Source organism: Giraffa tippelskirchi, chromosome 5, assembly GCF_054371585.1.
Source record: "Giraffa tippelskirchi isolate mGirTip1 chromosome 5, T2T-mGirTip1v1.2.pri, whole genome shotgun sequence".
Lineage (NCBI taxonomy): Eukaryota > Metazoa > Chordata > Mammalia > Artiodactyla > Giraffidae > Giraffa > Giraffa tippelskirchi.
In genome coordinates this window covers 15,383,362-15,399,071 of record NC_137279.1, presented here as the reverse complement: position 1 = coordinate 15,399,071, position 15,710 = coordinate 15,383,362, and the positions used below count along the sequence as shown (strand labels likewise).

Here is a 15,710-nt window from a genome sequence, read left to right as displayed (position 1 = left end):
TATATTGAAGGCCTGTACTTCTCTTAGGAAGGTAGCAAACATTTTCTTGTGCTCATATAGTGCGTTAACGTTGCAAGATTGATCTACCTACCTTTATCCTTGGTGATGGAAACTCAGAGTCTGAGAACCTGTGCTCTCCCCAAGGTCACCACATAAGTCATTAGTGCCAAACCTCTGTCCCTAAAAAGCCAATGCCAAGTATCTCTCCATGTACCCAGGGTCTGGAAGCTGTCTCAGAACCAGTTCACTCTGGACTGCCATCCCTGCACACCGGAGGCACTTTTGCTCACTGCCCGTGATGTGGAGGAGCAGCTCTGCCTGCCCATCACCCACATCTCTTGCCTCTCTGACTCACAGCAGACATACGGTGGGTGACTGGCTGGCGCCAAAGATGGTTACTGTGGCCACGATACACAGCCCAGCTCACTGGCCACAGTGGGAGGTGAACTCCCGACCCTGGCTTCATAGGGGCCACAGAGACTTGCCCATGACCCCTGTGCTCGCTTCTTGGGCTGGAAGGGCAGCCACACCCCAGCACCCTTGGATTGCTCCTCTCATTCATCACCCATGTGTGGCAATGTCTGGAGTCGGAGGTAAAAGATTGAGGTTCAAGGTTTGTGGTTAGATGGTCCTGCCTGGAACATGTGGACCCTCTCTTTCCTTCTGGACATTTACAAAATGATATTCCAATGGATGATCCATAGCTGGGGAGCTTCATAAGAGTGAGAACAAAAGAATATAAATCATCTTTCATCTTATTCTTTCAAGAGAGAAGGGAAGTGTTTTGCTTTGAATATGAGGAAAAGAGCCTAGAACCACTCCATGGGCTGTGCAAGACTTGAGGCTCATTTAAGTCTCATCTAAAAATACTCCAAGCTGAGTAAAAGTGCTACCTTAGAACCACATGACTGTCAGGAAATCTCTGTCATTCTCCCAAATGACAGTCATTCTTTCCTGTCTTGACTCCTGCCCTGTTCACAGTTTATACCACTAATCTGACCCTCAGCTTTCACTGCTTCATAACTATTACTTATGTTTCCGCATGTAAAGATCTTACTTCCCTAGCTGTCACAGAGCCTAACACAATGCTAGGTACAGCAGGAAAGCCGAGAGGACTGATCCTCTCCCCTTGCTTTTCTGCCTCTCCTCTCCCCACCTGAATCACCCAACAGTTCTGCACCTCTGCACCTGCTTTCAATGTTCTGGGTAGGCCCATGGGAATCTGACCAGTAAAGCATGAAATCCAAGTGAACAGCCCAAGCAAGGGACATAGCTGAAAAATTCCTATCCAGCCTGTGTCATTCTTCCAGCTCCAAATCCAATTCTTGGTTTAAAAGATATATCATTATAATTTAGAGCCTGGGTCATAATAATGCCTCATGCAATGTTTATCAAGGAGGCCTCTGTTAGGCACGGATCATTATCATAATTGTTAATAGCTCACTTTCTTGAAACATCCTATTTCAAGCTCTTAAGCCCAGGCACTGGCATAAGTTGAAGGATTGGGAAGGCCTTGAGTTTGCTTCCATCCTGGAGAAATCAGAGCCAATTACAGACCATGTGGAAAGAAGCAGTTACCATTAACCTTGACACAAGAATTTTCACAAAAACCTCCTATCTACATGAGGATAAGAACCTTGCTTTTGCCCTGAAGCAGTCCTAAAAAGTGTCTATACCTGGCCAAAGAGTCTAAATGGCTCTAGCAGGCAAGGAGAAAAAAGGCTAACATTCCACATTTCCACCAAATATTCTCATTTCTACCAAATTTACAACTGATGAGTGGGACACCTATAGCTTCTGGGATGGCCTGATGTGAGCTGTAACTTGAATCTATATTAATATTCTCACCTGCCAGCAACCTGCCTCTATCACCTGTGGTCTGTAGATGATCCCATCCACCTTGACTGTATGGCCACATGAATTTATACACCATTTTCCTGGTTTCTAAACTCACAGTTCCAAGTGGTTAAGTGACACATTTCTGACTCATTGATAATGGGACCTGACCTCTGTCAGGAAGGTCTGAATGATCCTCAGAAAGCTTTGCTTTCGGGATATCATGTGTCTTTGAACTGCTTCAGTGAGCTATATCCTCTCTGATTGCATGTGCAAGCGACACAAAAGTAATAACTTATTTTCCTACCAACTTGTCTTCCTCAAAAGTCTACAAGGGTTCATGAGAGTTAAGTCTGGCTTAGTTTTTCCTTCCATGAGGACTATGGCAGAGATAGCTAATTGCCTCCCAAAATCTGTCTTCTCTTTCTTATAGAGAGAACTGGGGCTCTAGATTGCATAGAATAAGGACAATATTCTGAGCCCCCCTTACAGTGAGGTGTTGTCTTCTGACTAAATCTGGCTACTGGGCTAGGCAAGGTAGTGATGTGTTCGACTTCCAGATGGTACCCTTTAAGGACAGGAGAGTGCCCTCCCCTCTCTGGTTTTCACTTGATGACTGAAATATTACATCCATAATGATGAGGTATCTCAGATCATATGATTAAGGGGTAATACCTCACGGAGAGTGGAACAATAGAGAAGGAGCCTGGGTCTCTGAAAACTTTGTGGAACACAGTCACTATACTAGCTCACTTATTTGAGAAGAAATAAACAGCCATTTTTAAAGTCTGGGTCTTTCCAGTGCCGTTCTGGATCTCTGTTACAGTTTTCTAATTAATAAAAGGACTTCTTTAATGAATAGAGATGCAATAGCACCATCAAGAGCCAATCACTTGCCTATGGCCACCACCACCACTCCATTTTTTTTAAAAGAGAGAGTGGATTCTTGGGTAGGGGCTAGCTCTGGCTTTTGGTCATTGGTGCTCATAGAGACAGCAACCCAGAGGGTGCTGGTATGGTTACTGCAGAAAACTGAGTGCCTCTAACACTACCTCAGTAGGAAGCCCATTTCCTCACTTAGAGTGTTTTATTATAAAACGCACAAAACAAAGGAGCTGGTCATTTGTCTCCATGGTGGCAATATAACATGCATACAAACAGTACCTGCTTGCCTGCTGGAGAAGGCAAAGACAATGATGTCATCAAAGGTCCAGGTGTAGTCCTGGTGCGGGGGATAGAACATCAGCTTGTCAGAGGCTTCCTTCCTGAGGTCAATTAGGAATGTAGAGTGGACCATGGGGACCGGAAAGCAGCCCAACCTCTTCCATTCTCTAATCTGAAGATAGTCCGGGGTCCGTTTATAGAAGCCCTGGAAAGAGCAGTGGGTGGGTTATTTTCTCTGATCTGAGGGCTTCCCCTTTCCCAACCTTCCATTAGGTGGACTCCTAATGAACACCAGTACCAGTCCTGGAGCAAAGTCACCTTCTCTCTTCTTATCTTGGCCTAAGAATTTCCAACTGAGCTTAAGAAATGCTACTTACATACAAAAAAATCCTAAAAGGGTCTTGTTATCAGAAACAGTTTTGGTTTCAGCACATCTCTTCATTTAACAGCTTCATAAGAATATACTTTATGTATCCGACGTCACTGAATATGTATATGATGTCATTGAATATATGTATATGACGAGTAAGCAGTCAGAGGTGGTTGAGCAAAGCAGTGGAAAGCACATGTTCTGGGATCTGGCTGCCTGAGTTCAAGTCCTGCCTCTGCTACTTAATGCATGGAAGTGTTGGTCAGGCCACTCAGCCTTACTGTGTCTATTTCCTCATTGTGAAATAGGAATGATGGCACTATCTACTCCATGGGGTTCTCTGTCAAGTAAGGAAAAATCTGAAAAATGCTTAGAATAGTGCTCAGCACCAAGAAAGCATCAATAAATATTGGCTGTTATTAAAATTACATTACATTGGCTGATTATTAAAATTTTTAATTCGAATCTAATTGCTTTACAAGGTTGTGTTGGTTTCTGTTGTACATCAACATGAATCAGCTAGGTGTTGTGTGTTAGTCGTTCAGTCGTGTCCAACTCTTTGTGACCCCATGGACTGTAGCCGGCCAAGCTCCTCAGTCCATGGGATTTTCCAGACAAGAATACTGGAGTGGGTTGCCATTTCCTTCTCCAGGGTGAATCAGCTATATGTATACATATATCCCCTCCCTTTTGAGCTTCCCTCCCATCCCCCATCCCACCCCTCTAGGTCATCACAGAGCACTGAGCTGAGCTCCCTGTGTTATACAGCAGCTTCCCACTAGCTATCTATTTTACACATGGTAGGGTATATATGTCAACGCTACTCTCCCAATTCATCCCCCCTTTCCTTCCCACCACGTCCACAAATCTGTTCTCTACATCTGTGTCTCTATTTCAGCCTTGCAAATAGGTTCATCAGTAGAATTTTTCCAGATCCCATATATACGCAATACTGAGTATTAATATATGGTATTTGTTTTCCTCTTTCTGACTTGTTGTTTAGTTGCTAAGTCATGTCCAACTCTTTTGCAACCCCATGGACTGCAGCCCACCAGGCTCCTCTGTCCATGAGATCTCCCAGGCAAGAATACTGGAGTGAGTTGCTATTCCCTTCTCCAGGGGATCTTCCCAACCCAGGAATCAAACCAGCGTCTCCTGTGCTGCAGGTGAATTCTCTACTGCTGAGCCAGCAGGGAAACCCTCCTTTCTGACTTACTTTAGTTTGTATTTTTAACTAAACATGCAGTCCTTAAACATATAAATGGGACTTTCTTTCAATGCAATTATTTATTCATTATTCTGGTGGAGTTGTCACTGCTGCATGCTTTTGGGGGGATTCCTCTTTGAAAGTCCCCTCTGGGCAAATACACAGGATGACCAATGCCCTTACTCTGTGGTTCTGAACACACTGGTTTGGAGTAATCCAGCTTGTTTTCCCTCCAAGCTCAACTATTCATTCAACAAACATCTCCTGAATGCCTACTGCAATCCAAGCTGTGTGAGATGCTGGAGACGTAGCAGTAAATCGACAATCCCAGCTTTAGCCCGCATGGGTGCAGAATCCACTGGAGCTTTATACTCCAGTGGCACCAATTATGTAACTTGACTATTGCCAAAGCTAAAATCCATTCCAGAGAAGATGAAGACGTGCCTCAACAAAATATACTTTAAAGCATGTGGAAACTTGGAAAGGCATTTTTAAATACATTTTAGGCAATAGCAGGCTCATGGAACAAATGTAAAACTTCACAGGGCCAGCACTCTGAAGGGCACACTACCCACCAGTTGCACAAGTTCTTGCATATTCCTTAAACAGTCACATTACTTTGGGGTCACACTTTCTGCAATGGTGTCAGTACCCACACAGTAGGCACCGCAGCCTCTTCTCCGGCATTTCTTTTAGTGTCCAGACTAGTGTTCTAGTCTAGCTAATGCTCACGCTGATCACGTGATGAGGTACAAGGGGATCACAAGAGAAGCCTCAGAAGATAAGTGTCTTAGCATCATCTTAACCATCTAGCTGATCAATCTTACCCCATGCTTCACCTCTTTGAGCCTAAGTTTCTCCTCCTGAAAAGATGGGGTAAAAACTGATCTGTTGATCTCCCAGGGTTGTAGGAGGGATCACACGTGATCCAGCCTATGAAGATACCTTGGAAACTGTAATGCATTAGATGAAGGATTATTATTCCCACAATTTTTTATTAGCCTTTAACAAAGAGAAGCCTTTAACATCTTTCAGTTTACTAGTATTCTTTCAAGGGATAGAAGAATTCTTCCAAGGGATAAAGGGAATACTGGTTCTTTAGAGGAACTGCCTAAGAACACAGGCCAAAGACAAAGTTCTAGACTACTTAGGAACGATATTCTCAGACTGAGGAGCTTGGAAAATCATGGAATGATTTTGAGGATGAATCACGGAATACCCCGGGGCCAGGGAGGAAGGAAGCAGAGAAGGAAGGAGAGAGAGACTTCATGTGGTTCCTGCAGAGAGGTGGAGGCAACAGATGAGTCTATCTTTCCACATAAACTGAATATTGTTGGTAATCATTCCTACTCAGTGGCCAGACACAGCCGAGGTCATGTTGTTTTGAATGTGTTTAAAGGCACTGGACACCAAGGCCTGACTTAAGCTTATGAAGTCACTGGCTGTTTCTGTTCCTGCCCTCGCAGAAGCCTGACTGAGGACGACAGAAAGCCAGAAACAGACATAAATAAGAGTTGCCCCCAGATTGCTTAGATTTTACTTTCACTGTGCAAAGTAAGTGAGCTTTTAATATTAAAGCAAATAAGACAACAGAAACCGGAAGGCCACAGTTAACGAGGATAATCCACTCTTGATGCTGGTGTCAGTGAGTTACTCATTAAAAACACCCTAGAGTGATGCTGCCATGTTAGGTGCTGCAGATTATTAACTGAGAATGTATGAACTTAAACTCAATATAATATCTTCTCCTCAAGGAACTGATTGGCTCTTATAAATATGAACTTAATGCATCCCTGAAAGAGAGGTGGATACCATACATTCAAAGTCCCTTGGAACTGCAGGAAATATTTGTAACAAAAGAACAATGCCCACTCCAGTTATGTGCAAGAGCTATGGACTTAAATTTTCAGGGAGTTTACAAGCCAGTTGTCATGTTGATAGTTTAAAATCTGTAAAAACAAAAATCATGCTAATACCCATCATTCTAAGTAAACCACGAACAGCAAGCTTTGCATGTGCTTAATAATTACATCAAGTGACCGTACTTCAATTTACTTAACCTTCCCCTCAGCTTAAACAACATTTGCATGGTGGGGTTTTCCCTACAGAGAGCCACCACTAAGTATTTACCAGCACACCACTGGCCTCATTCTTCATCCAAAACCAAACCAAATATAAAACAGGGACTGAAAATTTAGCTCTTTGAGCATGAGAACACACCTAACATATGCTTTTTCCCTTAGAGCATCTTTAGCATACATTGATATATATTCCATTGATCAGTTTATCTCTTTTAACTTATTAACTAAAGAATCAGAAATACAATCAGCCATAAACATTCACTGCAACACCTCTCTAGACTTTGAAGATTTTTACAATGGAAAAGAGAGATGATGGAAATTTAAAATTTTGTTTTTAACTTAAATTTTGTAACAACATCTACCACAGTAGTTCCAATTATTCAATTTCTTTGGAAATAAATTTGGCAACATATCAAGGGTCATTAAAATGTTTAATACTCTTTAACTCACTAATCCCACTTCTTAGAAGCTGTCCCCAGGAAATAATACTAAATATGGAAAATTTTATGTTAATCATGATGGTTATTATAATAGTTAAAAGTTGTAAATAACTTAAATGTTTTTAAACTAAAAGAAAGGCTAAGTAAATTGCATAATAGCCACTTGATGATATAGTTAAAAACATGTAATCTGTTATCTATGATGTTAGAATGGGAACAATTAACATGATGTTTTTTAAAAAACTTTTTTTCTATTTCCAGTTTTTTACAGTGTTCTCATGTGAGTTTTAATGACTAAAAATATTTAATTTTTTGAAAATCTCTGAATCAGGGAGAAGAAAAGTACAAATCCCAGTAAGCTTTATTGGTTAATCTAAAGCTTCTAATCGTAAACTCATCAGAATAATGTCTTCACAATTCATTAATACAGGAGAGCTCTTTGAGTTCTGGCATTGGACATGGATTTACCTCCTTTCCGGAAAATCCTTGCTCTAGTAACACAATGACATGCGTGTTTCAAGGGAGAAAATCAGAAAAAGATTCATGGGGCTACTGTTGACAGGTGGCTGCCTTGTTAAAACTCATAACCTTAATTTGTTAACCAACAGACTTGCCTGAGGTGTGATTCCGCACCAGAAATTAGAGTATAAGCCCCGAGACTCCAGCATGGGGGCCACAATGGTTTTGTTTTCTGTGATCAGTAGATTGAGGGTCTGCGGATTAGTCAGGAAGTTGTCAACATCTATAAACTAGGAAAAGAAAAGGATAACATCAGATGAAAAGGTACTTTTCAGTAATGGGTATAAGAGTAACCTAACACTCGCCAAAGGATCATGGAAACTTGTTCATGACATACAGAACCGCTATCCGTGTTTTTCTTATGGAGACCCCTTGGGGCTGGATGGCTTTCATTCAGGCAAAATGCATCCAGTCTAACTTCCACAAGTTTAGCTCCACATAAGGCACCAAGCAATGAACTGGTGTTATCGTTGGGCAAATACTTGACTGGAACACAACCTACACCTTGATAAGTATAAGATATGAATGGGTCTCAAGCCCTTAAAAGATTTATTCGCATTTATTGAGTGCTCATTCTAAGTACTAATGAACAGACCTATTTAGGTTGTCTATAGTAATGTCAAACTGGCCCCAAATGAATCCACCAATGCTCTCTTAATGCTACAATTAGATTTTTTGTTTAAAGTATATTATATACTAGTGAAGCTATTTCCCATTCTCATCAGAAATCCATGTTAACACATTTATTTACAGGGACAGCATAGCAGTTTCTATTATATAAAATAATCACACTGAGCTGTACACTTAAAAAATTAAGATGGTAGAGTTTATGTTATGTATATTTCACACACACACAGAAAGTAAAGCCTCAGAAGCTTTCATTCTTTTGATAGTCAATCTCTTTGCCCCAAATTTTGTGGCTCAGCACTTGTACACTTCAAAGACATTTAAATAGCTATGCAATGTTAAATATCAGCACAACTGGAAACTTTTATGAAATTACTTGTATTGAAAGTGGGAGTGTGATAAACTATTGGGCTGATTTCTGTCGTGATTGAAGGCTGAGGGTGGTCAAAAGCGTTCCCTTTAGGAGTCAGAGAACAGGAGTCAGACGTCCATAAGTTTTATGAAACATCACTGGCTTTGTTTCGTTGGTGGTATTTCTAGTGTTGTACTGAAAAAGGCTTGTCAAAAGAATTAAATGGATTTGTGGGAGCATGCACAGAGGAAGAACTTGGTTGCCATAAACTTGTGGGGAAAGAAGACTCTATCAGTTTTCAAATGAGAACAGGGACTGAGGCTCCTTACTGCTCAGGGACCTGTCCTTTCCAACGGAGACCCAGGTTCCTGGAGGACAAGGATGGGCTAGAACATGGATTCCTAATCGTCAAGGCCAGCATGTTTCTGGACCACTCTGGAAGTCCTAAGGAAAGTAATGGAACCTCTTCATGGAGAGAAATTCTCCAGGAGGGTCCAGCATAATTAGGAGCAACTAGGTAACCAAGCAAGAGGTGCCAGTCCCCAGACACTCAGGAGCCAAAAGGAACAGCATTTCAGGGCTGTTAATTTGACTATTTTTATGTAATTAATTTCTCATATCTCCAAAACTCTTCTAAAAAGTTAAGACATTAAAAAAAAAAATTTTTTTTTAATGTATTTATTTGGCTGTGCCGGGTCTTAGCTGTGGCGTGTGGATCTTTGATCTTTGTTGTGGCATGCAGGCATGCAGGTTCTTTAGTAGGATCCAGTTGACCCTCATGCTGCAGTGATCAAACCCAGGCCTCCTGCATTGGGAGCTTAAGACTCTTAGCCCTTGGACCACCAGGGAAGTCCCAAGAAGTTAAGACCTTTTATATTGCTTTACCCACAGCATTCCCTCTGAACTAAAAAGATTTAGAGTTTTTCATGTTTACTACAATAAAGAGATAGAATAATTCAGAAGCTTATTTGCTTACTCACTAAAAATGCATGTGAGGAATGGGTCTGAGATGAAATCCAGGTCTCCTGATAAGTTCTCCAGATTTTTTCTTGTGCCTTTATTAGAACATTGAGGAGGAGAGGCCTTTTTAGGCCTTGATTGCTCCCACAGTCCTAGATTATCGACAATTGATTTGGACATATTCTAGATAACAGTTGTCAAGCAATTAAACATCTGTTTTTACCAGAATGTAGTCTGACCATTTTTCCCTCGCAGTTCGAAGGGCTGCCTGTCGTAGTTTCATCACGTGGGCAAAACGGGAGGCAGGCCAGTGCTTTGGTCCAATTTCATCAGGGTAAGACCTATAATAATGATAATTGTGATGATGATGATGGCTAATAATTATTGAGTGCTTATATATTGCAGGCACTATGTACTAATCCATTTTATCTTCCAGTAGTTACCCTAGGAAGTCAATACTATTATGGTTATCATTATCCCCTTATTACACAAAAGAAATTGGAGCAAGGAAAGATTTAAGTAATTTGCTGCTTCCCATACACAGGAATCTTATATGAAACACTAGGCTGGCGAAAAAGTTTGTTTGGGTTTTTCTGCCCATCTTATGGAAAGACCGGAATGAACTTTTTGGCTGACCCAATATTTCAGTTCTCATTAGAATTCACTATCTTTATGATGTAAGTGCTACCACTCTCCCCTCTTCACAGCTGAGGAAATTGGTCAGAGTGGTTAAGTCATTTGCTTAACATTACGCCATTAATAAGGGGTATAGCCAGAATATGAATCTAGGAATAACCCCAAAGCTCATGTTCCTAGACACTTTCTCATACATTCAGCCATCAGATACATTTGAAAATGTTACAGCATCAAATTAGGAGCTTCCCGGAAAAAACAAAGGTTTATTTTCTGTGGTCATCTCCGTAAAGGACACTACAGAGTCCAACATGTTGATCTCCCCCAGACGGAGTGAGGTCACAGAGCAAGTACATAATGCTGGAATCTCTCAACACCCATAAGGTCGCCAGGACTCGTCCACGGCCATGGAGGCAGCTGGGTTGGCTCACCCTTGAGAACCTTTCTGAAAGCTCCCACCTGGTACGGACACTGATAAAGTCACAGGGGCCCCAAACTGGCCACCACTTCAAGTCCTTGAAACTGCACACTGGCAGGACATTTGCCTCAGTAAATGAGAGATCACAAAAACAAGACCATAACCATACAAAGAAGATGAATAAAACTGTTTATTAAACAGGAAGTCTCTGGAATGTCTTCCCCAATCGTTTCTACAAAAAATCAGTGGAATTCCTGTTTTGTTTTGTTTTGTTTTTTCTGAATATGTTGCCCCTAAAAATACCTTCTCTATTTCTCACACTGACCTTGGCATACAATATATTTAGTCAAAATCTGGCTATGGAGAAAATTACCAGGATGCGGGAGAGGTACATAGAGTTTTTCTGGGCCACTCTAACTGGGCCAAATTCCATTATAAGTAACTCTAAAAAAGTGTTCAGAATCTTTTACAGTGTCCACATTTGATTGTTAAGGTTTGCTCCATCTATAGACCATATGCTGAGATTGAGACATATATGTAGATATATATATATATGTACATGTAATAAAAACTATTATACAGTGAGAGACTAGAAGAACAAAAATTTGTTCTGGAACAGCATTTTTTTTTTTATAATAAATAAATGACTTATCCTGGGAAAAATTTCAGCAGCTCAATTCATCCCACTTCTACAGTTCCTTAATCTAGAACTATAGTAGCCTGGGGAACATTTAGAGTAGTAAGTTTGAAATATATTTATTCATGTTCTCATTCACTCATTTGTTTATTCAACAAGTATAAATTTAGTGCTTACAAGAACATAGCACTGAGTGAAACATAAAGTATTTGTACCTTTTAGCCCCTGTGTAAAAAATAAAATAACTTAGAAAAAATGCATGAATTAGATAGTCAATGTTCGTTAAGTTTATTGTTGTGCCAAACAAGATGATACAGGAAATAAGCAATACAAGTGTAGAGAGAGAGTAGACGTTTGTAACTGGAATGATCAGCCACAGCTTTTGGTAGCAGGTAGAATTTGGGATAAAAGTTATCACAAAGAAGGGAAGGAAAGCCTAGGGTTGAAAATAAAAGGAACATCTGGATAAGGCAGTTTTCTTTTAGGAAATATTGCTATATAGATATGGATATTTTAAAAATATAGATGAAGTATTTCATATCAGGCATTTGAACTTCATTCTGTAGGCAGTAGAGAGTCATTGAAGTTTTTTCAACAAAGAAATGAAAGGCCATCATTAATATTTTAGGCAGATTGAGTTGACAGTGTGGTATATAGTATGATTTGAAGATAAAAGCAACTAAGAAATTGCTGCAGTAGGGTCTTCCCTGGTAGTCCAGTGATTTAAGACACTGCACTGCCAATGCAGGGGTCACAGGTTCAATCCCTGGTCCAGGAAGTAGAATCCTACATGCTGTGCAGTGCAGCGAGAAAAAAAAAAAGAAATTGCTAGGGTAAAGACTGGAAATAATGTAAATGTCCATTAGTAGGAGGATGATTAAATAATTATGGTACACCCATAAGTGGATACTTTGCAGTCACAAAAATAAAGAGACACTTGTTAACTGTTGCTATGGCACAATTACCAAGATATGATGGGTGAAAAAGCAAGGTATATATAAGAAGTAATCAAACTTTTCACTATGATCCTTCAAGTATAAAAGGTTAATACTCAAAGTATGAATAAGTAATATCAGTATTTTAAAACATACACTACTGCTGCTGCTGCTAAGTCGCTTCAGTCGTGTCCGACTCTGTGCGACCCCATAGACAGCAGCCCACCAGGCTCTGCCGTCCCTGGGATTCTCCAGGCAAGAGCACTGGAGTGGGTTGCCATTTCCTTCTCTGAAACATACACTACTGTGTTAATTTACTTGAGATCTAATGAGAGTCTGAACTTGGCCAGTAGCTGCATGAGTAAAGAGGAAAAGAAATACAAAGATCCGTCAAAGGAAGAAATAGCAGGTCTTTGTAACTTACTATCAGATACATAGACAAAAGACAATGAAAAATCACATGTGCCTCTAAGATTAGAAGCCTAAGTGACTGAAAAACTGATTAAGGGGGGAAGGGTAAACAACAAGTTCACAGAATGTTCTCTGCTACTCACTCAGGTTCATCCATAGGCCTCCACTCCACATAGTGATAGGCTTTCTGTACATTTTTCAACCACTCCCTGAGTATTTCTGTTGTGTTATCCACATTGTGGTCAGTGGCCGCCCTGCATGAGAGAAAGCACCACACGATTCAGTTATTATGTCATCCAAAGACAGAGGAGGAAGCCAAAAGACCCCAGATAAACTCAAAGGAGAATGGCCAGTTGTAGACATTGTGTACATGAAAATGACTCCCTCGTGCTCCAATCTAGACAATCAGTTTCTGAAGTGAGAGATTTGGCCTTCAACTATCTTTGTGTCATTAGATCCTTAAGCAGGACTTGGCCAATAGTGGAATCAATCTAAAAAACAGTATATGTGTAAAATGAATGAATGAGTTAGTTAACTAATATTCTTGGAAAGTTTTCCATTTGTTTTACTTTTTAGATATCCAACTTTTAGGTATCTACCTTTTAACTTCATAAGAGCAACTCTCAATTTAAGCAATAATTCAGTTGCATTTTCAAGTCCCACAAAATTTTTAATCAGTGCTGCTTTAATCACACACACACAGAGGGGATAGTCACAATAACAGTTTTCAGTATAAAATTCAAAGTCCAAGGTATCTTCACCTATTTATTTTGGATAACTCTACCATCATTTACACAAGATAGAATACCTTCAAAAGTCTACAATGTATGTAAACTTGTTTCTGCTCCATCTTGAAAGTTTAACAAACTGATTCACTTAAAAAGGAGTTTAAGTCATTTATTAAAACAAAAATGTTTTCAAACAGTGTCACAAAGCAAACACATGCTATGTATAATATAATGCATCTAAAAAAAATTATTCAGAACACCCCAAAATGAACAGATATGCCAGTCAATTGGAAAAGAAAGAAGGAAAGCATGCGTTGCAATCTTGACATCAAATAAGGTAGAATTCAGGCCAAAATTATTAAACATAACAAGGCAAAATTGTAATTATAATGCTATGCTATGCTATGCTATGCTAAGTCGCTTCAGACGTGTCCGACTCTGTGCGACCCCATAGACGGCAGCCCAACAGGCTCCGCCGTCCCTGGGATTCTCCAGGCAAGAATACTGGAGTGGGTTGCCATTTCTTTCTCCAGTGCATGAAAGGGAAAAGTGAAAGTGAAGTCGCTCAGTCGTGTCCGACTCTTAGCGACCCCGTGGACTGTAGCCTACCAGGCTCCTCCGTCCATGGGATTTTCCAGGCAAGAGTACTGGAGTGGGGTGCCATTGCCTAATTATAATAATAATGCTAAATAATGTCATTCACATCAATGATATAATAAATGTGCATATCCACGTACCTGTATATAGTACAGGGGTTGGCAAACTTCTTTAAAAGCTAGACAGTGACTATCTTAGGCTTGTAGGCTATATACTCTCTGTTATAACTACTTAACTGTGTCACTGTAGCAGTGAAGCAGTCATTCATAACACATGAATGAATGAGCATTATTGTGCTCCAGTAAAGATTTGTTTACAAAAGTAGGCAACAGGCCTACAGGCTGTGGTTTGCCAACCCCTGTGCAGCAAAAGGTATAGAAACTACAAGGTAAAACAAGCACCAATAATAAGAGGTGTTAATATACTACTTTCAGTTAAAGAAAGTGCAAAGGGGAAGAAAGCAAATATGTAAAGAATCTATGGAACACAATAACAGAGATTCTACTTTTTTCTCAAGTGCACATGAAACATTCACAAAAATTGACCAACAATTACACTATGAAGAAAGCTTTACAAAATTGGAATAATATTTATAGCATTCTCTGATCACTTCATAATATCAAACATTAGTAATAAAACTTCCAAAATTCCATTAAAAACTCTCTATTAAACAACTATTAAGTGAAAGAATAAATACAAATCAACTTTAGAACATCTAAAGATAAATAATAAAAACACTAGAGATCAGAACTGAGGGATACAATTAAAACAGTGATCAGAGAAAATTCAGTTTTTTTAATCCTTAAATCAATAAAAATTAATGAGTTAAACTCCTACTTCAAAAGCTAGAGAAAGAGCAACAAAACAAACAAGCATAAAGATAAAAGCAGAAAGTCATGAGGTAGAAAACAGATAAAAAGCAGAACTAATAAACAAAAGAAATGTTACTTTTTTAAGTAAAAAATCAACAAAAGACAATTACTAGTTAATATAACTCAGACAACACAAAAATTAAAAATAAGAAAAGACTAAGATGAAGGGAATATGACTGACATGAAAGAATTTTTTAAAAAATCATATGCAATTAATTCATATAACTCAATGAAAAATAAATTTGAAAACTAGATATACTACAAGATGTCCTAGCAAGACGCATATTAGCAAAATTGATTCCAGTAGAAATATAAAATTTAAAGAGAACAGTTTTCTTGGGAGAAATAAAGGAAGAAACAAAAGAAAACACTAGACCCAGATGGTTTCATAGGGAAATTCTACCAGATATCTTAATAGAGTGTGTGTACGCTCACGCACACTCAGCCATGTCTGACTGCGACCAATGGACCGCAGCTTGCCAGGCTTCTCTGTCCATGGGATTCCCAGGCAAGAATACTGGAGAAGGTTGCCATTTCCTCCTGGGGGTCTTCCCAACTCAGGGATCGAACCCACATCTCCTTCGTCTCCCGCATTGACAGGTGGAGTCTTTACCACTGAGCCGTCTGGGAAGCCATCTTAACACATTAGCTACTTACAAAGTTATGTGGCTTGTTCCAAGTCCTTTTAATAACGCAAGTACAGCAGTGATACCTAAACCTGATAAAGACACAACTACAGAACAGTTATCTTTCAATGAATATGCTACAACAATCCTAAAGCATTAGTGAAAATTCAACACTAGTCCTGAGTTTTTAAAACTACACTGAATAAAATTAAAACAGGATGGAATGGAGGAAGGAAGGAAGAAATGGAGGACAAATGGGAAAGAAAAGAGTCATGGGAAAACAGAGGTATCTGAGAC

General features: G+C 39.7%; 1 protein-coding gene and 1 non-coding gene across 5 annotated transcripts in view; one reads left to right on the top strand and one right to left on the bottom strand.

Moving 5' to 3' along the window:
- The window catches only part of COLGALT2 (collagen beta(1-O)galactosyltransferase 2), a 113,994-nt gene that overhangs the window by 31,316 nt on the left and 66,968 nt on the right, over positions 1 to 15,710 (bottom strand). For all 4 annotated transcript variants that reach the window (XR_014054420.1, XM_081492416.1, XM_081492417.1 and 1 more), the window contains 4 exons: positions 12,734 to 12,844; positions 9,780 to 9,897; positions 7,713 to 7,847; positions 3,001 to 3,205 (listed from right to left, as the gene is read on the bottom strand). Coding sequence is in view for 3 of the 4 variants with exons in the window: in XM_081492416.1 (XP_081348542.1) it covers positions 3,001 to 3,205; positions 7,713 to 7,847; positions 9,780 to 9,897; positions 12,734 to 12,844 (569 nt within the window). In the remaining variant the exon portion in view is untranslated. The remainder of the gene's footprint in view (positions 1 to 3,000; positions 3,206 to 7,712; positions 7,848 to 9,779; positions 9,898 to 12,733; positions 12,845 to 15,710) is intronic.
- Positions 11,949 to 12,023, top strand: TRNAG-GCC (transfer RNA glycine (anticodon GCC)). The gene has a single exon. It is a non-coding gene; the product is annotated as a tRNA-Gly (tRNA).